Source organism: Rutidosis leptorrhynchoides, chromosome 4 (genome assembly GCF_046630445.1).
Source record: "Rutidosis leptorrhynchoides isolate AG116_Rl617_1_P2 chromosome 4, CSIRO_AGI_Rlap_v1, whole genome shotgun sequence".
NCBI lineage: Eukaryota > Viridiplantae > Streptophyta > Magnoliopsida > Asterales > Asteraceae > Rutidosis > Rutidosis leptorrhynchoides.
Genome location: NC_092336.1, coordinates 629,214,328 through 629,241,057, shown reverse-complemented (window position 1 = coordinate 629,241,057; position 26,730 = coordinate 629,214,328). Strand labels below are relative to the sequence as shown.

General features: G+C 31.5%; 1 protein-coding gene across 1 annotated transcript; it reads left to right on the top strand.

Moving 5' to 3' along the window:
• Positions 1-17,379: 17,379 nt before the first annotated feature.
• LOC139904211 (axial regulator YABBY 5-like) lies at positions 17,380-26,390 on the top strand. The gene is made up of 4 exons (XM_071886145.1): positions 17,380-17,664; positions 19,202-19,354; positions 26,064-26,190; positions 26,338-26,390. Exons 1-4 carry the CDS (start codon positions 17,572-17,574, stop codon positions 26,388-26,390), a joined length of 426 nt encoding a protein of 141 aa, XP_071742246.1. The 5' UTR covers positions 17,380-17,571.
• Positions 26,391-26,730: the final 340 nt, after the last annotated feature.

Genomic DNA, 26,730 nt, shown 5'->3' with positions numbered 1-26,730 from the left:
TGGGATCGACATCTACCGTTAGCAGAATTTTGCTACAACAACAGCTACCATTCAAGCATTGAGATGGCGCCGTTTGAAGCACTTTATGGTAGAAAGTGCAGGTCTCCGATTTGTTGGAGTGAAGTGGGGGATAGACAGATTACGGGTCCGGAGATTATACAAGAAACTACCGAGAAGATCATCCAAATTCAACAACGGTTGAAAACCGCCCGAAGTCGACAAAAGAGCTACGCTGACATTAAAAGAAAAGATATAGAATTTGAAATTGGAGAGATGGTCATGCTTAAAGTTGCACCTTGGAAAGGCGTTGTTCGATTTGGTAAACGAGGGAAATTAAATCCAAGGTATATTGGACCATTCAAGATTATTGATCGTGTCGGACCAGTAGCTTACCGACTTGAGTTACCTCAACAACTCGCGGCTGTACATAACACTTTCCACGTCTCGAATTTGAAGAAATGTTTTGCTAAAGAAGATCTCACTATTCCGTTAGATGAAATCCAAATCAACGAAAAACTTCAATTCATCGAAGAACCCGTCGAAATAATGGATCGTGAGGTTAAAAGACTTAAGCAAAACAAGATACCAATTGTTAAGGTTCGATGGAATGCTCATAGAGGACCCGAGTTCACCTGGGAGCGTGAAGATCAGATGAAGAAGAAATACCCGCATCTATTTCCAGAAGATTCGTCAACACCTTCAACAGCTTAAAATTTCGGGACGAAATTTATTTAACGGGTAGGTACTGTAGTGACCCGAACTTTTCCATGTTAATATAAATTAATTAAGATTGATATTTACATGACTAAATATTTCCAACATGTTAAGCAATCAAACTTGTTAAGACTTGATTAATTGAAATATGTTTCATATAGACAATTGACCACCCAAGTTGACCGGTGATTCACGAACGTTAAAACTTGTAAAACCTATACGATGACATATATATGGTTATATATATAGTTAACATGTTTTTATTATAAGTATGTATCTCATTAGGTATTTTAACAATGAGTTATATACATAAAAATGAGACTATTAATTTAAGAAACTCGAAAACGATATATATAACGATTATCGTTATAACAACGTCTTACTAGGTACATATGAATCATATTAAGATATTGATACACTTGGTTAATTATGTTAAATGATAAGTAAATATATTATTAAGTGTATTAACAATGAAATACATATGTAAAAATAAGACTACTAACTTAATGATTTCGAAACGAGACATATATGTAACGATTATCGTTGTAACGACATTTAACGGTATATACATCATACTGAGATATATTATATATCATAATATCATGATAATATAACAATTTAACATCTCATTTGTTATAATAAACAATGGGTTAACAACATTCAACAAGATCGTTAACCTAAAGGTTTCAAAACAACATTTACATGTAACGACTAACGATGACTTAACGACTCAGTTAAAATGTATATACATGTAGTGTTTTAATATGTATTTATACACTTTTGAAAGACTTCAATACACTTATCAAAATACTTCTACTTAACAAAAATGCTTACAATTACATCCTCGTTCAGTTTCATCAACAATTCTACTCGTATGCACCCGTATTCGTACTCGTACAATACACAGCTTTTAGATGTATGTACTATTGGTATATACACACCAATGATCAGCTCTTAGCAGCCCATGTGAGTCACCTAACACATGTGGGAACCATCATTTGGCAACTAGCATGAAATATCTCATAAAATTACAAAAATATGAGTAATCATTCATGACTTATTTACATGAAAACAAAATTACATATCCTTTATATCTAATCCATACACCAACGACCAAAAACACCTACAAACACTTTCATTCTTCAATTTTCTTCATCTAATTGATCTCTCTCAAGTTCTATCTTCAAGTTCTAAGTGTTCTTCATAAATTCCAAAAGTTCTAGTTTCATAAAATCAAGAATACTTTCAAGTTTGCTAGCTCACTTCCAATCTTGTAAGGTGATCATCCAACCTCAAGAAATCTTTGTTTCTTACAGTAGTTTATCATTCTAATACAAGGTAATAATCATATTCAAACTTTGGTTCAATTTCTATAACTATAACAATCTTATTTCAAATGATGATCTTACTTGAACTTGTTTTCGTGTCATGATTCTGCTTCAAGAACTTCGAGCCATCCAAGGATCCATTGAAGCTAGATCCATTTTTCTCTTTTCCAGTAGGTTTATCCAAGGAAATTAAGGTAGTAATGATGTTCATAACATCATTCGATTCATACATATAAAGCTATCTTATTCGAAGGTTTAAACTTGTAATCACTAGAACATAGTTTAGTTAATTCTAAACTTGTTCGCAAACAAAAGTTAATCCTTCTAACTTGACTTTTAAAATCAACTAAACGCATGTTCTATATCTATATGATATGCTAACTTAATGATTTAAAACCTGGAAACACGAAAAACACCGTAAAACCGGATTTACGCCGTTGTAGTAACACCGCGGGCTGTTTTGGGTTAGTTAATTAAAAACTATGATAACCTTTGATTTAAAAGTTGTTATTCTGAGAAAATGATTTTTATTATGAACATGAAACTATATCCAAAAATTATGGTTTGTTTTAAAAATGAATGCAGTCTTTGAAAAATGTCTCATATAGAGGTCAAAACCTCGCAACGAAATCAATTAATATGGAACGTTTTTAATCAATAAGAACGGGACATTTCACTACAATCCGCAGATGCTAACTCCTCAGGCGTATATATACGTAAAGCCTGAGCCATGTCTAGTAAAGACATGTGGCGCATCGAACCTCCTAACAAAAATCTAATAAAAGATCGATCGGTTAAACTAGCTACCCGATCATTTAATTCTATACTACACAACAATTCTTCACACCATACTTTATATACAGGTCTACGCATGTTGAATAACCGTACCCAATCGTTAAAAGTAGAATTACCATACCTCTGTGCAAGTAATTCCCTAATTGGTCCGGCCAATTCTACAGCTTCTAATGATCCCCATTCTATGACCCTAGGTACTTCAACAGCTTTAGAATGAAGAGTATGCAAACCCCTTTGGTATTTTGGATAATCTATCCAAAATCTGTCAAATCTCAGGTTCGGGTGCAAATCTTCTAAGTGCATATCAGAAAATGTCATGACTGGATGAGGTATATCTTATTTGTAGTAGTTATCCACCTCCTGTTGTTCCGTATTCTCAGCAGGAGCATTGCGAGCTTGGGATGAAGATTCACCCCTTTCAGTCTGCAAAACACATCAAACACAATTTTTGTGCATCCAAATATGCATTAGTGTCAGCAAAATCATCAATCAAAATAATTACAATGACATGATCAATTTATATCAAACTTAAGTTCATTTACATATTTTCATCAAATCTACACTTTTTTCAAATAAGCATATACGAAAATGTTTGCTATATATATATATATATATATATATATATATATATATATATATATATATATATATAAGCATTCAACTCAAATAACATGTCAAAATAATCATTACTAGCAATTAAACAAGTTTCAAATGGCATTATCTCTCAAAAATCAAGTTCATGAATTTTAGACTTGAAAAACTCCACTTTAATTCTCAAAATCATGCTTAGGCTCAAAGTTTGGATCATTTAACTACCTAAACATGTTACACTACTTAATTTAGCAACAATTCATGACAAAAATCGGCCATAACCTGTTTATATCAAAAAGCCCCAAATTTTCTCAAGAACAAAACCCTAGATTACTCAAAATTTGAAGTTTAAGGCTTCTAATCATGTTAAATAGCATCAATCTAGGTTATACAAGAATAATACATAAACAATTTAAGCATAATTACACTAAAAAGCATCAAAATCAAATTGGGTATAAAATTGCTCAAGAACACCAATTTTCGGATTAAATGGTGTTTATGTGTAGAAATTTACCGTTTTTCTTGAGTAATTCCTTGATAGCATCCTTCTCAACATGATTTTAGTAAAAGATTTGATGATTATCGGTCAAAAATTGCGAATTTGGGAGGTCTTTTCGGGTTTTTTGCGGGTTATTTTCGCAGTTTTTATTTTTGTGGTGTGTGGACTGAGCTGTTCGTTCAGCTTTTATTTTTTTCTGGATTTTAGTCCCTCCGCGACTTGCGGTGTTTGATGCTTACAAACTCCGCGAGTCGCGGTGTTTGTTTTTTTTTTTTTTTTAAATAAACCTTAACTTATATAAAATAAATTTAAAATTTTGTTTTCCTTTGTTTTAAGACGAGGTCGTTTCGGATCGATGTCCTAGTCCGTCCTTTGACAAAATTTTAAAATTTGTCTTTTTGTAGCGATTGTTTTAAAAGCTAAGATTTTTAGGGTTTTTTTTATGTTTTTGACATACTTTAATTCAATAAGATTAAAAATAATGATAATAAAAGTTCTCGTCCCTCCCTCGGGTAAAGCAATTTCGGTTTAAAGACCTAGTCTTCAACTCACGACGAATTTTAAAAATCATATTTTTAACTTAACGAAATAAAGTAAATTTTTGTTTTTAAATTCACACAACTTAAATATAAAATTCAAAATTAATATTAAAAATTCACACCAAACTTACAATTTAAAATGCATAAAAATAAAATTCATATTTTAAAAATTAAAAATTCACACCAAACTTAATTTAAAAATTCATATTATAAATTCACACCAAACTTATATTAATTTTTCAAATATTTACAATTTTAAATATATTGATTTTACAAAGTTTACAATATTAATTTAAGATTTATATATTAATTTTAAAAACATGGTAAAAATAAAATTAAAAATCTTTTTGGCTTTTTATCCCACTTTAATCAATCAAATATTATCAAAAATATGCGCCCCTCTTTTCGGTAAAGTAATTTCGATTCCATGACCTAATTTAACTCATGACGAATTTTTGAAATATTTTGTGTTGATTGATTAAAGATATTTATACCTTAAGAATAAACGTTAAATTTCGCAGTGATGTAATAAATTTTTATATGATATCAATAATTTTGGTCGCCAAACCTAATTTTATTTAATACCAATTTAATACTTTATAGCGAACAAACTAGCGTTTATTATCAAAAGGTTAAAAATAAAAATAAAAACAAAAAAAAACTGTACAGACTTACCTGTGAGATAGTATTCTTAGTTATACGATCTATTCCACTCATAAGATAGTTGGCTTAATTGGTTTTCCATGGCTACATAGGCGTAACCTCGAGCATTCAGTGTTTTTTCTTCTAAACATATGAACGGTCCGTCTCTGCATAAAGTAACAAATTCGGTGTTTGAATAGGTTTGATTATTTGAACATTTACCTCCATGTGACCATTTTCCGAATTTGTGACATCTTTCTAGGTGTCGTGCTCTTCTTTTCGCTGCGGATTTTGATTTTCCTTTACCAAATTGTGACTTATTATCTTCGCATCTGGATTCTTTTCTTACTCCATCCAATCTTTCTCTGATTACTGATACTATTTCACTCGGTAGTGTGTCATTATTACGTTTAGTGATTAAAGCGTGTAGCATACCATGGTTTAGTTCACAGGCAGTCTTCATTTCCTAAAAAAATAAAAATTCAGAATGGGGGGAGAAGACTAGTTCTTTAGGGTCTGCTAGGGAAAGACCATTCGGGTTCCATTTTCGAGAACTACACGAAAACAGACAATCTAACTCTAACAAAAATACATATTATCCTTTAAAGACTTGATTCTCCCCACACTTAGTTAGCTGTGGTATCGAAATTGTGATTAACTTCGTTGTCAACTTCCATTGGACTATCTATGTAGTGTTTAACTCTGTGACCATTAACTTTAAATTCAATCCCATTTGAATTTATTAATTCTATCGTTCTGTATGGGAAAACTCTTTTGACTATGAATGGTCCAGACCATCTTGATTTCAATTTTCCAGAAAATAGCTTGAATCGTGAATTGAAAAGAAGAACTCTGTCTCCTTCTTTAAATTCTTTTAAACTTCTGATTCTTTTATCATGCCATTTCTTCGTTCTTTCTTTATAGATTAACGAATTTTCGTATGCTTCATGTCTTAATTCTTCTAATTCGTTTAGTTGACTTAATCGTAGACGTCCAGCTTCATGTAAATCAAGATTACATGTCTTCAAAGACCAAAATACTTTGTGTTCAATTTCTACTGGAAGATGACATGCTTTTTCATAAACAAGTCTAAAAGGTGTGGTTCCAATTGGAGTTTTGTAGGCTGTTCTAAAAGCCCAGAATGCATCCTCCAATTTAATGGACCATTCCTTCGGATTTGATCCTACGGTTTTCTCTAAAATACGTTTTAAAGCTCGGTTGGTATTTTCAACTTGTCCACTTGTTTGTGGATGATATGCAGTGGAGATTTTATGAGTTACTCCATATCTTTTGAGAACTTTCTCGAGTTGATTATTACAGAAATGAGTACCCCGCTCACTTATTAAAGCTTTCGGTGTTCCAAACCTTGCAAAAAGACGTTTTAAAAAGTTGACTACAACTCGTACATCATTAGTTGGGAGAGCTTGTGCTTCCGGCCATTTAGATACATAATCAATGGCTACGAGAATATAGAGATTATTATGAGATTTTGGAAATGAACCCATAAAGTCAATACCCCAAATGTCAAATACTTCACATACTTGTATGACATTTTGTGGCATTTCATCACGTTGACTTATTTTTCCGGCTCTTTGACAAGCATCACAGGATTTGCAAAGAAGGTGTGCGTCTTTGTAAATTGTAGGCCAATAGAATCCAGCTTCATAAACTTTTCTTGCTGTTAATTGAGGCCCATAATGCCCTCCTGTTGGTCCTGTGTGACAATGGTTTAAAATTTTACTAGCTTTATCTCCAAATACACATCGGCGTATTATTCCATCTGGACAACTTTTAAACAGATGTGGATCTTCCCAAAAAAAGTGTTTTATATCACTAAAGAATTTCTTTCGTTTTTGGTACGATAATCCTTTTTCAAGGAATCCACAAACTAAGTAGTTTGCATAGTCTGCAAATCATGGAATTTCATTATAATCTATCTTCAATAGATATTCATCAGGAAAGTTGTCTTGTATGGCCGATTCATTTAGAACTTCTAACTCGGGATTTTCAAGACGAGAAAGATGATCAGCGGCGAGATTTTCTGCTCCTTTTTTATCTCGGATTTCAATATCGAACTCTTGTAAGAGTAAGATCCAACGGATTAATCTTGGTTTGGCATCTTGTTTTGAAAATAGGTATCTAAGAGCAGAATGGTCGGTATAGACCACCGTTTTAGCTAGAACGAGATATGAACGAAATTTGTCAAAAGCAAAGACAATAGCAAGGAGTTCTTTTTCAGTAGTTGTATAATTTGTTTGTGCTCCTTGTAACGTCTTACTAGCATAATATATAGGTTGAAATCGTTTTTCAATCCTTTGTCCTAAAACGGCTCCCATTGCAAAATCACTTGCATCGCACATTAGTTCAAATGGTAGATTCCAATTTGGTGTTATCATGATCGGCGCATTAGTGAGTTTCTCTTTAAGAATATTAAAAGATTTGATACATTCATCTGAAAAGATGAATGGAGCATCCTTTTCTAGGAGTTTATTCATAGAAGTGGCAATTTTAGAAAAATCTTTTATGAAACGTCGGTAAAAACCGGCATGCCCTAGAAAACTCCTAACTCCTCTAACATTGGTTGGATGTGGAAGTTTAGCAATTACATCTACTTTAGCTCTATCCACTTCAATTCCTTCTTTTGAAATTTTATGTCCAAGAACGATGCCTTCTTTAACCATAAAATGGCATTTCTCCCAATTAAGAACTAGATTTGATTGTTCGCATCTAATAAGCATTCGTTCAAGATTAGCTAGACATGTTTCAAATGTATCACCGAAGACTGAAAAGTCATCCATGAAAACTTCCATGCATTCTTCTATCATGTCTTGAAAAATCGCCATCATGCACCTTTGAAAGGTTGCAGGGGCGTTGCAAAGTCCAAATGGCATGCGTTTGTAAGCAAAAGTACCATAAGGGCACGTGAATGTGGTTTTCTCTTGATCTTCGGGTGCTATTGGAATTTGAAAATATCCGGAAAATCCATCAAGAAAACAATAGTAACTATTTCCGGCTAATCTTTCCAACATTTGATCAATGAAAGGTAAGGGAAAGTGATCTTTTCTGGTGGCGTCATTTAATTTTCTATAATCAATACATACACGCCATCCTGTTACAGTCCTAGTAGGAATAAGCTCATTTTTCTCATTTGTAATGACAGTCATGCCACCCTTCTTAGGCACGCATTGAACTGGGCTTACCCATGGACTATCAGAAATTGGATATATTAAACCTGCGTCTAGCAGTTTAATAATTTCTTTTTTAACTACATCTTGCATATTAGGATTTAGTCTTCGTTGGCGTTGCACATACGTTTTATGACCTTCTTCCATAAGGATTTTATGTGTGCAATACGAAGGACTTATTCCTTTAATATCATGAATCTTCCATGCAATGGCTGGTTTATGAGCTTTTAACACAGAAATGAGTTGTGATTTCTCATTTTCAGTAAGAGAAGACGATATTATTACAGGTAATTCAGATTCACCATGTAAATAAGTGTATTCCAAATGGTTTGGAAGTGGCTTTAACTCTAATTTCGGAGGTTCTTCTATCGATGATTTATATCGATATCTGTCTTCTTCTTTTAGCATTTGAATTTCTTCTGTTGTTGGTTCATATCCATTAGCTATAAGTGTAGCTAACATTTCAGCTTCATCAATTGGTTCATTACCTTCTCCTAAAGAACATTCTCCTGTTCCTTGTAATTCTGGAAATTCTTCTAACAATTCTGCATGTGCATCTATAGTTTGAATATAATAACATGTATCATCTGCAGATTGTGGTTGTTGCATTGCTCTATCAACTAAAAAGGTAACACTCTCGTCCTCTATACTTAGGGTCAATTTCTTACCGAACACGTCTATCATTGCTTTAGCCGTGTTTAAGAATGGTCTTCCTAATATGAGAGGAACTTGAGAATCTTCTTCCATGTCCAGAACAACAAAATCTACTGGAAATACTAAAGTACCAACTTTAACTAGCATGTTCTCCATTATCCCTCTAGGATATTTTATTGATCTATCGGCTAGTTGTATGCTTATTCTTGTTGGTTTCAATTCTCCAAGGTCTAGTTTAGCGTATAGTGAATACGGCATTAGATTTATACTAGCACCTAAGTCTGCCAATGCTTCTATTGAACTAAGACTACCCAGAAAACATGGAATTGTGAAACTTCCTGGATCAGATAATTTTTCTGGTATCTTATTCAACAGCACTGCTGAACAATTAGTGATGTCGCATCCTTGGTAGAATATTTGTACTATTTGACAGGTGTCTAAACCATGTTGCGGACATCCTCTTAATAGCTTTCCAAATCTTGTCCACGCCTCATATAGAGTTTCATTTGATTTCTGTATGAACGTAACAATTTCTCCTTGAAGTCTTACGGCTTTAGATGCCGGAAAGAATTGTTTAAGAAATTTTTCAACTAAAACGTCCCATGTATCAATCGCCCCCTCAGGTAACGATTCCAACCAATCTTTGGCTTCTCCCTTTAAAGTCCAGGGAAATAACATGAGATATATCTGTTCATCCTCCACTTCTCTTATTTTAAATAGTGTGCAGATCCTATTAAAGGTACGAAGATGTTCATTTGGATCTTCCTTCGGTGCACCACTAAATTGGCATTGATTAGTCACCATGTGTAGAATTTGTCCTTTGATTTCATAATCTGGCGCATTAATGTCTGGATGAGTAATTGCGTGACCTTGGCCAGTACGTTTAGCTCTCATTCGGTCTTCCATACTTAAAGGTTCCAGATTCTCCATAATTGAATTTGTTGAATCGGAATCACTAGAGGATTCTGATTTAATGGTTCGTTCCTCAACAATCTCTGTTTGAATGATTGGTGGTTCCGGAGGAAAGTTTAATGGTTCAGGATCTATGAATCGTCCCTGAATATTCTCCGGATTCTCAATTGTGAGGTCGGGTTCAAAAAATGGATTATCGGAAATTTGAACTGGAGTACTTGGTCGACTGGATGACGATTCTAAAGAAAAATCAACGGCGGTAATATTTGCTAAATGTCTTGATCTAGTTACAGGTGGTGAACGTACAAAAGGTGGTGAACGTCTTGCTCGGTGCATTCACTGAATATCCTATTAGTTTTTAAAAAGGAAAGAAAAATTATATAAGTTATCCAAACAATAGACTTTTCTGATTTTGCCCACGTTTCGAATAGCCAAAATATGCAGCAGAGGGGCAGAATTCGTTTGGTCTCAATATAATTGAGGACTGTTTGGCTCCAATAACCCGGTCCACGTACAAATCCAACTATTACTACGAACCAGAAAATTTTGATGTCTATCAATTTAACCACTTAAAATAAATTTTCGTAATTTTAAGAAATTTAGATAAGAAGTAGAATAAAAATCTATGTCCTAAAACTAGAATAGCGAGAAATAAGAAAGAAAAAGAGCGTGTCGGAAAAAGATCAAAAAATAAAAATAGGAAAGAAAAAGAGTGACTTATAGAACTTAAAAACACTAGACTAACCCAACCTTATTACTACCACTAACTTAAAATTATAATCGCAAATTGAGATTACTAATTGGAATGATAATTGATACATAGTAAAAGGTGTCTAAAAATATTAAAGCTTACAAGAAAAACTATATCCCAAATGGCAATAACTTAAAAAGAAACTAAAACTTAAAAAGGCATCGCAAAATTCTAAAGCACCTAAATTTTAGTCTAAAGAAAAAGCACTTAAGGGATTTTACGGCAAAGCTTAAAAGTCTATAAATAAAAAAATAACTATGGCAAAAACTATGAATTAAAACTAAATACGAGCGAAAAATACAAAAGTTACGCTAAAACTATTAAAAAGGGACAAAATATAAAAATATACAAAAAGTTGTAAAAATTACAAAAAATATTATTTTTATATTATTTATTTTATTAAACTATTAATTTTATATTTTAATTAAACTAATTTAACTTTAAAATACAATTTAATTTAAAAACTTAAACTAATTATAATAATAATTAAGTAATTAGGGTTTATTAATAATAATAATAATTATCCGTAATAAATGCTGATTAGGGTTTCTGTCGGTGTCAGGGTGGCTCCGCGAGTCGCGGTATTCGAAGCTGCAAACTCCGCGAGTCGCGGGGTTCCAATTTTCAGATGACTGGTTGAATAAAATTCACGCGTTTTTTATATTTTTTTATATTTTGTGTTTAAATAAAATTATTTATATAATAAAAACTTATATTTAAAAACTAAAATAAAAATCTTAAAACTCGATTTATATATATATATATATATATATATATATATATATATATATATATATATATATATATATATATATATATATATATATATTCGGTTTTTTTGATTTTATATTTTAAATAAACGCAAAATATTTAAATAAAACTTATATTTTTATAAAATAAAAATAAAGAAACTTTATAAAACTTAAATATTTAATAAATTCTTAAAAATATTTATATTTTTGTTTTTCTTTTCTATGTTTTCGAATATTTAAAACGTATTTTTACAAAAACGTATTTTTATAAAAGTAAACTAAAAATAATTTTTTTTTTATTTAGCGTTGCGCTTTCGGCGTTTAAGATTCCTCGGCAGCGGCGCCAAAAATACTTGATAGTTAAAGCTAAGGGGTATATAATACTATTAAATTTTAGCAGGAAATACTATTAAATACGATACAATTTTACACAAGATATTTATTTATTTATTGAATGGATATACTTAAACCTTGCTACAACACTTATAGGCAGTGTACCTAATCGTACAGTAGTGTAGTTTTTAGTAAGTCTGGTTCGTTCCACAGGGAATCTTTTTCACAAAGCTTAACGCTATATTAGTTTAAATTTATAAAAATACAAATATATATATATAAGTAATATTATTATTATAAAGGGGGGTTTTTACCGTTTAATGACCGGTTTGTCGATTTTAAAACTTTAGTCGCAGTTAAAATCAAATGTAAAATATTAAATAAAAGACTTAATTTAAAGCGTAAAGTAAATAACGATAATGAAATTACGAATAATAAAAATGCGATAAAATAAACTTGCGATAATTAAAAAGTACGATAATTAAAAGTGAAATTAAATACAATAACAATAAATAAAAGTGCTATAATTAGAAGTGCAATTAAATATAAAATAAAGGAAATTAAATATGAAATAAAAGAATTATGCTTATTTAAACTTCCGTAATCATGATGTTTGACGTGTTGATTTTAGTTTTATGCCCATGAGTTAACTGTCCTTTGTCCTGGATTATTTAATATGTCCATACGGATTTGTCCATAATAGTCCATCAGTCATAAATACAAAGAGCGAAAGCCTTCGTCAAATTATTCTTATTCCCGAAGTCAAATATTCCAACTAATTGGGGATTCGAATTGTAACAAGGTTTTAATACTTTGTTTAATGAATACACCAGGTTATCGACTGCGTGTAAACCAAGGTTTTACTATTTTGTTAACAATTACACCAATTACCCTTGAATGTAATTCACCCCTGTTTCAACAAGTCTATTAACTATTAATCCAGTTCCGTGTCCGGTAAAATGAATAATTATTGGTATTTATAAATATCCCGCCCACCGTACCCAGTCAAGCGTATGTGGTTATATATAAATACGTCAAATTATAAGTTTGTATATTAAATTAACAAGGTATTGTTTAGTTAATATAAAACCCATTAATAGCCCATAGTCTAATTTCCACAAGTGTCGTTCTTTTATCCAAACTCCAATTATGGTACAAAGCCCAATTACCCAATTTTAGTAATTAGCCCAACATCATGATTACTTCGGATTAAATAAGCATAATAATAACTTAGCTACGAGACATTAAATTAAAAAGGTTGAACATAACTTACAATGATTAAAAATAGTGTAGCGTTACACGGACAGAATTTCGACTTACACCCTTACAACATTCGCTAACATACCCTTATTATTAGAATTATAATTAAAATTAAAATTAAAATATAAATATAAATATATTTACGTATACATATATAGAGAGAGATTGAATTATGAATTCTTTTTACGATCAGAATGCGCGAGCTTTATAGGCAGTTTCAATATTTGGGCCCTTTTCTTCTTCAAACTCCGCGAGTCGCGGAGATCGTTTTTACAGCTCACCCACATTTGGCTCTTTGTTTGCCGACGATTTATTTTATAAATATAATATATATATAATTAATATAATTAATTATATATTATATTATATTTATATACATAATTAACTTGTAATTTTTAGTCCGTTGCGTCGAGCGTTGAGAGTTGACTCTGGTCCCGGTTCCGGATTTTCGAACGTCCTTGCGTACTATTTTATATCTTGTACTTTGCGTTTTGAATCTTGTATTCTTGTAATTTCGAGACGTTTCTTATCAATAATTGGAACCTCTTTGATTGTATTTTGTACTTTTGAGCTTTTTGGTCGTTTGCGTCTTCAATTCGTCGAATCTATCTTTTGTCTTCACCTTTTAATATTTAAACGAATATCACTTGTAAATAGAACAATTGCAACTAAAAGATTGTCATTATTGGGGAATAATGCTATGAAATATATGTTCGTTTTTAGCATTATCAGTAAAACATTTATAAAACAGCGCATGTATTCTCAGCCCAAAAATATATATTGCAAAAGCAATTAAAAAGGGAGCAAATGAAACTCACAATACTGTATTTCGTAGCAATTATGTATATGACGGCACTGAACAAGTGCAAGGTTTATCTCGGATTCACGAACGTATCAATATTGTGATTCAATATTGCAGGAAAGTACGTAGACGCAACGAAAATGATAAACGTTAGGTTGACCTCACGAGCAATACCCTCGATCAATACCCATAACCTCCATAGCTATAACCCATAATTTCCTTAGCTCTATCCCGTTTGAAAACTTATTTTGAAATCGTCCGAGTATAACTCCGTCGTAGTATGTATACTAATAATATCTTGAAATAATACAAAATATATATATATATATATATATATATATATATATATATATATATATATATATATATATATATATATATATATATATATGTAATTCGATTGAGAGAGTTTAGAGAAATATATTTTCAAGTTTCTATGAAATAATGAAACCTATTGAATTCTATTTATAATAGATTTTTGAATTATTAAAGTGAATTATTAAAGTATGAATTATTAAAGTGAATTATTAAAGTATGAATTATTAAAGTGAATTATTAAAGTATGAATTATTAAAGTGAATTATTAAAGTGAATTATTAAAGTATGAATTATTAAAGTGAATTATTAAAGTGAATTATTAAAGTATGAATTATTAAAGTGAATTATTAAAGTATGAATTATTAAAGTGAATTATTAAAGTATGAATTATTAAAGTGAATTATTAAAGTATGAATTATTAAAGTTAAAGTAAAATAAAAGTAAAGTAAAGGTAAAGTTAAAGTATAGTAAAAGTATAAAACTATATACGTATAATACGCGTATAAATATATATAATATTAATTTAAATCGTTATATATATTTAATAAAATAAAATATAAATATCGTTATCTTTATCATACTGGTTAAGTAATGAGTTGTCAAAAGTGGTTCTAGATATTTATAAAAGATATATACGTTTTAATAATAAAGTTCTTTTTAAACTGAAAACGTTTTTTGTACTTTTGAAACTAAATCAAATAAATATGATAATTTTGTTTTCCAAAACTAAATATATTTAAGAATCATTTTGTTAAAAGGTTAAAATAATGGAAATCGTTATACCACAAAACATTTTAGAAAAGTAGAATTATATATATATTCATAATAGGTTTCAAGTTTTTAAATTACAGTCTGTTGGTGAAGCATGGGATAAAGTCCAAAGGTTAAATAAACGTATGAAATCATCTTAATGAAAAATGTCGAGTTACTTAACTTGTCGATATCCAACATCTAAGTTATTTACACTCCACGTTCTTATTTTCATATTAAATAAAATGAAAGTTAACATAGTTATCTTATCAAGGTCACGAGGAAAATATTATAAAACATGCCTTGGAAATTAAACAGGAATTTCCACTAACCCTTGTCTAGTTCCCGTTAATTGACACATTTGTTCTTATTTATAAATCACTTTACCATTTTCCGAATGTTGTCAAAAAGAATAGATTTCTTAAATCACAGTGGACCTCATAACATAGGCCCGTAATCATATCATAATGTATCTGATAATTCAATCATTTGATATTATCTCTTAATTCTGTCGATAAATATATCGAAACAAATACGTTCATGTAAAGTATCATATATCTAATACTTTGTTAATGTTTTCAGTTAATATTATATATTATATATACATATCTATATACTCATAATTGTTCGTGAATCGTCGAATACGGTCAAAGGGTAATTGATTACATGAATGTAGTTCCAAACTTTTTGAGATTCAACATTACAAATTCTGCTTATCGTGTCGGAAACATATAAAGGTTAAGTTTAAATTTGGTCGGAAATTTTTGGGTCGTCACATGGCAACCATAAGGCTACCTCCAACGGCACCGCAAGAAAATCAAACCTTAGGGTTAAATTGAGACCACTGCAAGAAGAAAGATAAACCGCCTGATTACAGATTGTTCACCCACGAAATCCCAAAAATCCAGGGTTAATTCGCAATTGTTGCAAAGGATTTAAAAAACCCTAGATTTCAAGAAGAATCGCAGACAAGAGTGTAGAGACGAGAGAGAGGGAAGAAACGTGGTGGGGGTGGTTTCTCATTGAACGCATATAACCACATTATATTCTCGTGGTTTTACGTTTTTACAAGTATCTTCATGTTCACTTTATACATTCGTTTATTTTCTTGCGGGTTGATAACTAGAAGGTTTCCGGGTCTTGTTGGAGCTCACTAATCGTTCGTAACATGTCTTATTCTTCACATTTTCACTAATCAATGAACTGCCCGCATTTGTGAATATGCATATTATTTCAAAATGACCCACAAGAAAATGCACACACCTTACCAGCATACGGCCTGGCACGACAAGAACAACCATCAGGCAGTGAGACCAGGTCAATAGGGTCCGAGGATCCGAATCACCAACTGGCCTAGCCTGAATATCGAAAGAAACAGTCGAGTTTGTCATAATAGAAACGCCTTGCAAGCCCACCCTACCAAGTGCATTATGGATTGAACTCGATTGATATGTATAAACACTAGGATAAGGATAGTTCTTCATAACACAAACTAAACCAAAAGACCATGTATCATTGTCACCCAAACCGAGCACATTGGCTGCTATACAATCGGCAGAATAAAGAGAAATACTTGACCCGCGCATAACTTCCTTATTCAATCGAGTAATCGAGTCAAACGAGGACCCACCATGGAGAACCCCTCCAGTAAATAAAATCCATGAGTTCCTCCTCCCAAATTTGTGAGACATATCCACTCGCAACATTATTAGAACCCTCAACAAACCTTTGAATTTGGTCGGGTCTAGTCGTCTTAATGAAAAAACGATTCCATGTACAAAAGACAGAGTGAAGAATGTGAAATGCGAAGAACCTAACCATAATAACTAGCCACCTCCTTTAGGCTATCATGTGAGGAAAAGTGAATCGGTAACAATCAAGCAACTAACATGATTTAGTTTTGAAATAGATAGTTGATAGTTGAATATAATAAATTTGAGTAAAAAGAGAAATAAGTTAATTACTCTTAAATAAGTTGAAACATCTCCTAAACCCAAATTTATGGTAGATCTACATAACCCAATATGATATGTTAATAACCCTAATAAAAAGCCTAAGTTGATGCTGGCTCGTATCCTTAAAAATATAGGTGCGAGTTCAAATCTTGGGGAAGTTTTTACCAAGGCTGTGTCTCTGGTATCCTTCACTTTGTGCGGGCTAAGCAGTTAACATAAAACATTCCGGGAAAGCTTTGCGCAATGTATGTGAGGAGTTTCTTCCTAACAGATGTGTAAGTGATAAATGAGATGATTCGATGTTAAAATTGTCGTTTAAAAAAAATTAATTAATGTTCCCAGTACTTGCCACGATTAAATCTATGTCAATTTAAATTTATCAACTCAAAAGTGTTCATACTTGCATATAGTTATGTACTCGAAATATCTTACGGTGACTTGAATAAATTGGCTAGACCGAGGTAGCTAGTTTGTGCCCGTTTACGGTACATGGAGGAACGGGCCCGCATGCACTACATTAACTTTTTCTTTTATTATAATGCCTTCAAGTTGCCTCTTATTTTGCTCTATGGATCCTATCCCTTCTTTTTAATCCCCCCCTTCTCTTTCCCTCTATACATACATATCATATACAGTACTCCGTATCTATATATGTTTGTTTATCTCGATCTCTTTTTTATCCATAAATAGAAAGGACTTGAAATAAACAAATTACACGTACTACTTACTGTAGTCATCGATCACCCCCAACTTCAACACAAAGATTATTATCTTGGATCATCAAGAAAGAGATGTCAAGCATAGATGTAGCTGCTGCTGCAGCAGCAGCAGCATCTGAGCAACTGTGTTATATCCCTTGTAACTTTTGCAATATTGTTCTTGCGGTACATACCTACATACATATACATACTCTTAACTATATACTCCATCTCATGTGTTAAGTTTGTGTTGTTTTAAGTTAAGTTGTGTAGGTTTTTCAAGAAAAAAGGGTTTGTGAGGGCTTTATAATGATGAAAGATGTTATATTATAGGTCAAACCCAAAACACCAAACCCTAAACCCTAAACCCTAAACTCTAAACCGTTCGTGTTAAAAACTCAATCTAAATCCTAAATCTAAACCCTAAATCTAAACCCTAAACCCTAAATTTCTAAACCCTAATATCTAAACCCTATAAACCCTAATATCTAAACCCTAATATCTAAACCCCAATAGCTAAAACCTCAAAATACGCTAGAAAAACACGATAATTGTTATATATTACTTCTTCGAGCGTTTTCCCGCCAAAATAAAAACATTTATTACAAAGTGTCTCTACTAAATGTTCATATTTTCATCTCATCTATAATGTTCGTGAATAAAGTTTTTTCAAAAAACGAAAAAAAAAAAAAAAGTTTTTTGCTTCCCCCGCTTCACCCCGAATGGTTACTTCCAATATATATATATATATATATATATATATATATATATATATATATATATATATATATATATATATATATATATATATGGGATCTTGTTTTGTTTAATTAAGATCGGAGTACTTTAAAATTATGTTAATTTCATTATTTTGAAAACAACCAATCTGATCCATTAATTAAAATCAAGTTTTCCTTTTGACTATGGTGATCAACTAAACACACAAAAATGAAAAATTGACAACCATCATTTTGTTGATTGTATAGTACTATAGTGTTACTTTTCGGCAAAAAATAAATAAATAAATAAATTAAATTAAATAAATAAAAAACACACAAAATTATATAAGTACGTACATATATATACAGTCAAGTCTATCATTTGAGGTTTTCTTCTCTCAATTCATCTTCAGATTGCAGTCAAAGATAAAGTTCACATACACACAGATTAAGAACTACAATCAGAATGACTAGTAACAAGTACAAAACCATTTACGGAGTAATTTTTTTTTCTTTTGTAATAAATAATTTTTCTATTTCTATTAATGATAACATTCCACAATAATTAATTGTGTTACAAACTTAATCAAATTTAAGTGCTATTAGCAAACATCATTGCATGTGTAACTTGGGTTAGGGTTTTGTGGTTCTTAATCAAGTTTTGTTAAGCATGTTCAATTTTTTCAATCTGATTGATTCAAGCTAGTATTCTTTTTGTAGGTGTCTTGGTCTTTATATATGTGTTATAAAAAGTTAGTTTAATCTTAATTAAGTTGGTATACTAAAATTGCTAGTATTTCATATGGGTGTTAATTTTCAATTTTAATGGTTCTTGATCATAAAGTTGTAAACTTGGAACCCTAGAAGCTTTTATATTAGAGTTTGTTGATAAATTTGAGTGACCACATATATGTGTAATTGATTGAATGTATGGAATGGGTGATAATAAAATTCTTGATTTTGGAGGAAATTAATTAATAATTGAAATGGTGAAATGTATGTAGGTGAGTGTACCATGCAGCAGTTTGCTTGACATAGTTACAGTTAGATGTGGACACTGCACCAATCTTTGGTCTGTGAATATGGGCATGGCTGCTGCCTTTCATCACTCTTTCTCAAATTCCAATTCCACCTCCATTGATTCTACTTCTCATCAGGTGACAGCTTCTATTTTTTAGTTTTATCATAACCCTTGTAATTAACATTATTAATTTATTTTCCTGCTAAATTGCTATCAATTTTTATTATTTTTTTTTTGACAAAAATAACGAAAACTTTATAGAAAACTAAAGAAACATACAAGCAAACCGCAAAAACCACCAACCACTCAACCACATAAAACTAAGCTAAGCCAAGCACAACCAATGGAAAAAAGAGAGCGATGAATCCTAACCACCCGGCCCGATTCTAAACCCTCTGCTTTCCAAACAAAAAAAGTCCAAAAATATACAAACACCAACTCAAAAACTGTAACCCACAAATATGAAATTAAATACCCTCGACATTAAACCTAGTTAAATTGCTATCAATAACGCATTGAAAGGTAAATATTGACTTTCTAAAGTGAAGAGGACAAATATTATTTATACTCGCTTTGTTTCAGTCAAAATGAACTCAGTAACTAACAGTGTTCACTTTGACTAGTCACATAATTTTATAAACTGTAGTAACTTTAATTTTAATCAATCAAGTTCCATCATTAAACGCTTAACTGTTTCAGAATAATTAAACAAGGGAGTAAACATTTATAATGGAATAATGGTGAATATTCATTTGAATGATTAATTTTACATGATATCTTAATTTTACTTGAGATTGAATCTTACAAATCACATGCGATTGTCCCACCTTTTTAATCTTAGCCATTCATTATATTGATTCAAGGTCTGAGTTTATCTCCTGATTTTCAAAAAATAAAATAAAAATTCAAATGAATATTTCTCATGGAATAATAGAGTAATTATCTGACAAAAGGACCTTTGGCTTAGCGGTATGAAAGGAACCCTTCAACAAAGAGGTTGTGGATTCAAGCCTCACTTGAGGCAGTGAAATGTAAATATTAGTGGTTTCGTGTGTAAATTGTAGGTCTGCCTTCAAAAAAATAAAAATAAAAAGTAATTATCTGAATAGTTATAATGGGATGAAGGTCATGAGATACTTTTGTAACTTCTCCAAATTAGACCTATATACCATTATTTCACAGACTTAAATGTCAATATAATCAAATACTCAATGTTACTGTGATAATCTGACTCTTGTATGTAGGTTTGAATTTCAATTTAAACTTTCTGAGGAAAATTAGCAATTGGTAGGGATGTAGGAAGTGTAGTTCATACCTAGGATAATCTAAAGACGACACTGTTTTTGTAGCTGTTACATCATAGATCGATTCAATAACCCTAGCTGCTAACCGCCGTTTTTCCTTAGGGTATATGTTTGCGGCCGACATCCAATGCACCATTTTTTTTTTTTTTTTACTTTTTTTTTTTAACAACTTGAATCTGAAACCTTTTTCACATAATACATACTCTAGTATAATAAATTTTTATAACGACGGTTCTTAAAGTTCTCGATAATTATGTTAAAACATGTTGTACACATAAGCGCCCCGTTAATGATAATACATACTGCACCTGTCTCAATCTGATATTTTCTGTTTGACTTTTCAAGTTTTTTTCTTTCAACTTTGACTTAATAATATCTTTATGTGTGTTATGCATTATTTAATGAAATTTATTTAAATGAAAATTGAATTTTTTTTGAAGTAGTGTTTTTTGGTGGTAGTTTTGTAAAAATAGAAATCAGAATTTTTTTTTTATAAAATTAGTAAAACCCGGAATTTCAAACTCCGGTTTCAGTCAATCCGGATTTTCAAACTCCGGTTTGTAGCCTTTTTTATACAGATTCGAGATTAAAATAAAAAATTTCAACTGCTACAGTGATCGACCTTCATGAACATCAAATTTTCAAATCAACAATTGGAGAAATTTAAAATTGCAGAAGTGTTAGAAATCTTGTCGTGAATCTATCTGCAAATTCTCGGCTTCTAACTACTCTTGATGATTACGAATTCGTGAGTCAAAGTTCGTGTGAAAAAAGTCAACTAAATCTTTATTCTTCGAATTCGTGAAATCTGCGATGTTTCAGGCTATGAATTCGTGTGAGGAAGCTTAGGAATCTGATTTAGAGCAACCTTGATGATGGAATTGTGGAGTAAAAACAACTAAATCATGAAATTCAATTTTCAAGTGCTCGTCGGTAAAAACTGAAGTTTCAAACTCCGGTTTTACTAGTTTTATAAAAAAAAAAAAATCCTGATTTCTATTATTGCAAATTCACCACCAAAAAACACTATTTCAAAAAAAAAAAAAATCATAAAAACACGTTTAAATTTCAATACATTAATATAAATTTTATCAAATAATACATAATACAAACAAAAATATTTTAAGTCAAACTTAATAAATAAAGAGTTAAAAAGTCAAACATTGACTATTAAATTAAGGTGGAGGGGTTAGTAATTAAGTGATATGTACAAAATATTCTAGACTTGCAGCGTGTTACTTTGGAAGGATCTTATTACTAAACTCGTTTTTCCTTTTTTATGAACAACAAATTTTATTAAAACCTCCTCGCTAGCAAGGAGGTAAAAGAGGCAAAATCAACAAATACAATGGCTTACAAGCCAATCGTCCCTATAAATATCAAATTAAATTACATTTATTACGAAGTCAATTTAAATAAATAATACAAATAGAGTCAAAAATGCGATGTTTCTTCAAATAGTTGTTGTCGATGACTTTATTGTGATATCTTCATAAATGCGTTAACTAGTCGATACAATGACATATGAACGATCCTTCAAAGTCGAAGTAGCATGTCACTCTTCCCTCAACGAAACTCAATTGACCCATCTACCAAGTAACGACAATTGAATATCAACCTAAACACGTACTTCAACCCGTTAGTCATCGGCCACCGAGCACCCGAACAATTTTAATATAAAATCTTAAAACTCAATCTTTTATATACCTAGGGTGTGTTTGGCGCAAGAGCTTATGGGAGCTTGAGCTTATGATTTTAATAAGCTCCAAGTAATAAGCTTTGTTTGGTAGACATAAAAAGTAAATCATAAACTCTAAAAAAATAAGCTACTTCTAGTAGCTTATGAAAAAAATAGAGCTTATGAATAGAAAAATAAGTTCCAGCTAGTTTACCAAACACTTACAAAAAATAATAAGCTCCAGCTACCAGCTTCAAAAATAAGCTCCAGCTCCAGCTCTAGGGTGTGTTTGGATGAAAGTAGCTGGAGCTGGAGCTTGTAGCTGGAGCTGGAGCTTATGAGATAGAGCTGGAGCTGGAGCTTATTTTTTAAGCTGGTAGCTGGAGATTATTATTTTTTATAAGTGTTTGGTAAACTAGCTGGAGTTTATTTTCCAGTTCATAAGCTCTACTTTTTTTCGTAAGCTAAAAGTAGCTTATTTTTTCAGAGCTTATGATTTTCATAAGCTCTACTTTTTTTCTCTACCAAACGAAGCTTATGACTTGGAGCTTATTAAAATCATAAGCTCAAGCTCCTATAAGCTCCAACAAGCAAGTCACCCAAACACACCCCTAGTCCATGAGCTCCAGCTCCAGCTACAAGCTCCAGCTCTCCAGCTAATTTCATCATCCAAACAGACCCCTGAGCAATTTGAAGCTCTTTCTTTTTTTCAGGGTAATTAAACTCAGTTTTAAGCTTCTTTCTTTTAATTTTCTTTGTATCAAAGAAGCTAATTTTGTCGTTTATTCATGCACATCCCTCTATTTCTGTCTGTACACAGTATATTTTGAGACAAAAATGACAGCAAATATCAATCAACTCTGTAATGTTTTTTTTATTTATTACAGTAACTATTACTTTTGTATCTCAACTGATTCAGTCACTTCTTAGTTCAGTTTCTTTTCTTCAAAAGTACGGAGTATCATCCAACAATGTGAAATACAAAGTAACATGATTACGGGCCGCAAATTCTAGAACGTACAACAAAATGCGTACACCATTTAATATAAAATCTTTTATACAGTAAAAAAAAAACTTTGACTAAATGTCATTTAATTATCAGAAGAACAACATGAAATTTGGGCAAGTGGTAATCATAGTAACCAAGTAACGGATGTTGGACTAATCCATTTCTGTCTTATGTTAAGTTTAAATATAATTTAATTGTTACATTTCAATTTATTTATTTTTTTTGGGCGAAGAAAAAATATTATCAAAACTACAATAACTTCATCAAAGTGATGAAAGTTATTGGACAAAAGATACATAGACATTGGACTTATACAAGAAACTACAATCGACATCGACTTGTAAAACATACACCTAACTCTAATGGCAAAGTAAAAATGGATTTTGCTCCCAAACATAAGCTTGAAGACCGTGAACGAGATTGAGATTAGTAGCCCAAAGAAACACCTTTAACTGGATATTACGAACCACAATGGAACGACAAGTGAATTTCCTATTGAAGATAAGATCGTTTCTCGCCATCCAAGTCGTCCAAATGGTGTGTAGTTTTTGTGCTTGCGTATTCAGTCCGTATGCAACGCGGCCTCATTTCATTTATTTTGGTTCTACTTTGTTCTCCATGTATTGTAACCATGATCAGCGCTTTGTTGTTCTTATTTAATATATTGAACTTTTTTGCTTAAAAAAAATTACTACAACTAGAAATAGCCTACAAGCCCACTACATGCACATGATCATGTGTGCCATCACACGTACACCAACACGTACACCTTGGGTCTCGGTCAATATATTACTAGTTACAACTAATAATACTAATTACAACTATTACAACTAACAATACTAATTAGCGTAATGTTTCTCTAATTTAATTGGACCACGTGCAAACATATGATTGGTCAATTTTTTTTTTTGCTTTTGTTTTTCTTTTTTGTTTTTTCTGTGTCCTTTTTTCTTTTTTCTATTAGTTGAATTGTGTTAATTTTGAATGGGGTAACTGAGTTTTTTGTTTATTTTTTTTTATTTTACTAAACATAATACGAGATATTTTAACGAGAAATATATAAGTTCGTACGAATATATTACTAGTTACAACTAATAATACTAATTACAACTATTACAACTAACAATACTAATTAGCGTAATGTTTCTCTAATTTAATTGGACCACGTGCAAACATATGATTGGTCAATTTTTTTTTGCTTTTGTTTTTCTTTTTTGTTTTTTCTCTTAATATGTGTCCTTTTTTCTTTTTTCTATTAGTTGAATTGTGTTAATTTTGAATGGGGTAACTGAGTTTTTTGTTTATTTTTTTTTATTTTACTAAACATAATACGAGATATTTTAACGAGAAATATATAAGTTCGTACGACAATAACCGTTCCGTCATGGATTTTTACCCAATATATTTTGTCTTCAACTTTTTTATTTATTAATGTGTCCTCTTTTTTTTATTAGTTGAATTATGTTAATTTTGAATGGGTTAACTGTATTGTTTGTTATTTTTTCTTATTTTATTAAACGTAATACGAGATATTTTAACGAGAAATATATAAGTTCGTACGACAATAACCGTTCAGTCAATAGCAACGTCTTTTGGCCCAGCGAAGCGGGCCGAACCCATTTTCTAGTTACAACTAATTTGCAACTTAGATTGTGAATCACAAAGGAAGACTTTTAACTTGATTTTCCGCCCTAACAAAGACCAACCAGTGAATTTTGAATTGAAGATAGCAACGTTGCGAGTCCTCCAAAATGCCCTAATCGAGGCCAGACCAATCAACCTCCAAAACTTGGAATCTCTAACATCCATTCCGGAGTACCAATCAGACGAAAATTGAAGCAATGTTTCCGGAATCACCCATCTAATATTCCACCATTTAAAAAGAGACCCCAAATGTTGTATGACCATGAACAATGCAAAAGGAGGTGAAAAATTGATTTAACTTTTTCTTGACACCAAATGATCAAAGCCGAATGCCCAGATGGAAGAATGTGCCGATAACGTAGAACTTGCCCAATCGAATGTTTCCAAATTTTGATCAAGAATGGTTGAGACACTACTTTAACTTGTGTTTCATGGATTGCTATGAACTAGTTTTTTGGCCCGCGCTTTCGCTGCGGGTTGGTCTCGAAAAAAAAAAGAAAAAAAAAGGTACTGTAGCTACAGTAGTAGCGAGTATTTGGGTCGGGTTGGTGGAGCGGGTCAGGGGATCCGGATGGTATTGGGTTAGTGGTTTGAGGGGTGTTGGGCAAATCATGTTTTGAAAAAAAAAAAAAAAAAAAAGTTACTTTTAACGAATGGTGTTAACCAATCATAGGTTGACACCATTTACCACAATTTGTATATATATATATATATATATTGTAGTTGGAAAAAATTGACCATTGTGCCAACTTTGATTTCGCATGCGTTGCTTTCGAGGCCTTGAGTGTTTCACGACGCCACCCACATTCTTTTTTTTAAAGCTTTTAAACTTTCACCTTCAATCCGGCCTACTGATCATGAGCTCTAAATAAACGAAAGTCGGTTTTGTTTTTTTTTTTTTTTTTTTGACACCACAGTTTGTAGTATTATTTAAGTTAAAGCATTGTAAACCATATAAATCAAGGGAAAATAAAGGATGTAGTTCTCTGTGTGATTTCATTTCTTTAATTTTTGCACTATAACTCCAACCTTAAAGGTGTTGTTATAAAATCTTCTTTTATTGTATACTCCGTATAAATTAGTTAAGTATGAAATAATGAAAATCAAGAAACCCTAAAAATGTGAAGTGGAGTACAAAAAGGCTTTTAATTACTAGAATTTAATTATCAAGCATAATCAATGCATAATGCTGATTAATCGTTGATTTCAGAAAGCTCCAACCCACACTCCTCCAAATTATAGGGTTGACTTTGGTGCCTCTTCAAAGTACAAAAATAGAATGCCGATCATGAGGCCATCTCCGGTTTGCATCTCAAATGATCAAATAATCAGTCGCCGTGAGTTTTCTATATATAACTTTAAGATCATGATACTACTTATAAACTTAATACCTATAGCTGGATGGTAAGATGAAACACACAACATTCGATCGCCACATTTAGTACCATCCAAAATTTAACACCATAGTCATTTTCTTTTATCAGCTCCAGAGAAGCGGCAACGAGTTCCTTCCGCATACAACCTGTTCATAAAGTAAGAGCACTCTTAAGTAACCCTTTGATCATATTGTTTTCATTAGTATATACTCCTATATATCGCCGTTAAAACACACTCAATATACGAGTATATAGTATTTTTAGGGCAAATGGCCCAAAAAGGTAACATAGGTTATCAAATTTGACAATCAAGATAACCCCCAAATCGTGTAAGCCCGAAAAGGATTCCAATTTAATTTTTGCGCTAGAAAAGGATTGCGTGTTTAAATTTTTTTAAAATTGAGGTAATATCCAATGAACACAAAATCTAAAATCGCGAATTACCTCAAATTGAAACTTGGAACAGATTCTTAGTGCTTCGATTAGCATTTGTTGTGAAGC

Excerpts from the sequence above, each read along its gene's own strand:
- LOC139904211 (XM_071886145.1), top strand. The coding sequence starts at position 17,572 with ATGTCAAGCATAGATGTAGCTGCTGCTGCAGCAGCAGCAGCATCTGAG. Across the intron at positions 19,355-26,063 it reads TTGATTCTACTTCTCATCAG|AAAGCTCCAACCCACACTCC; the intron begins GTGACAGCTTCT and ends CGTTGATTTCAG. Across the intron at positions 26,191-26,337 it reads TGATCAAATAATCAGTCGCC|CTCCAGAGAAGCGGCAACGA; the intron begins GTGAGTTTTCTA and ends TTCTTTTATCAG.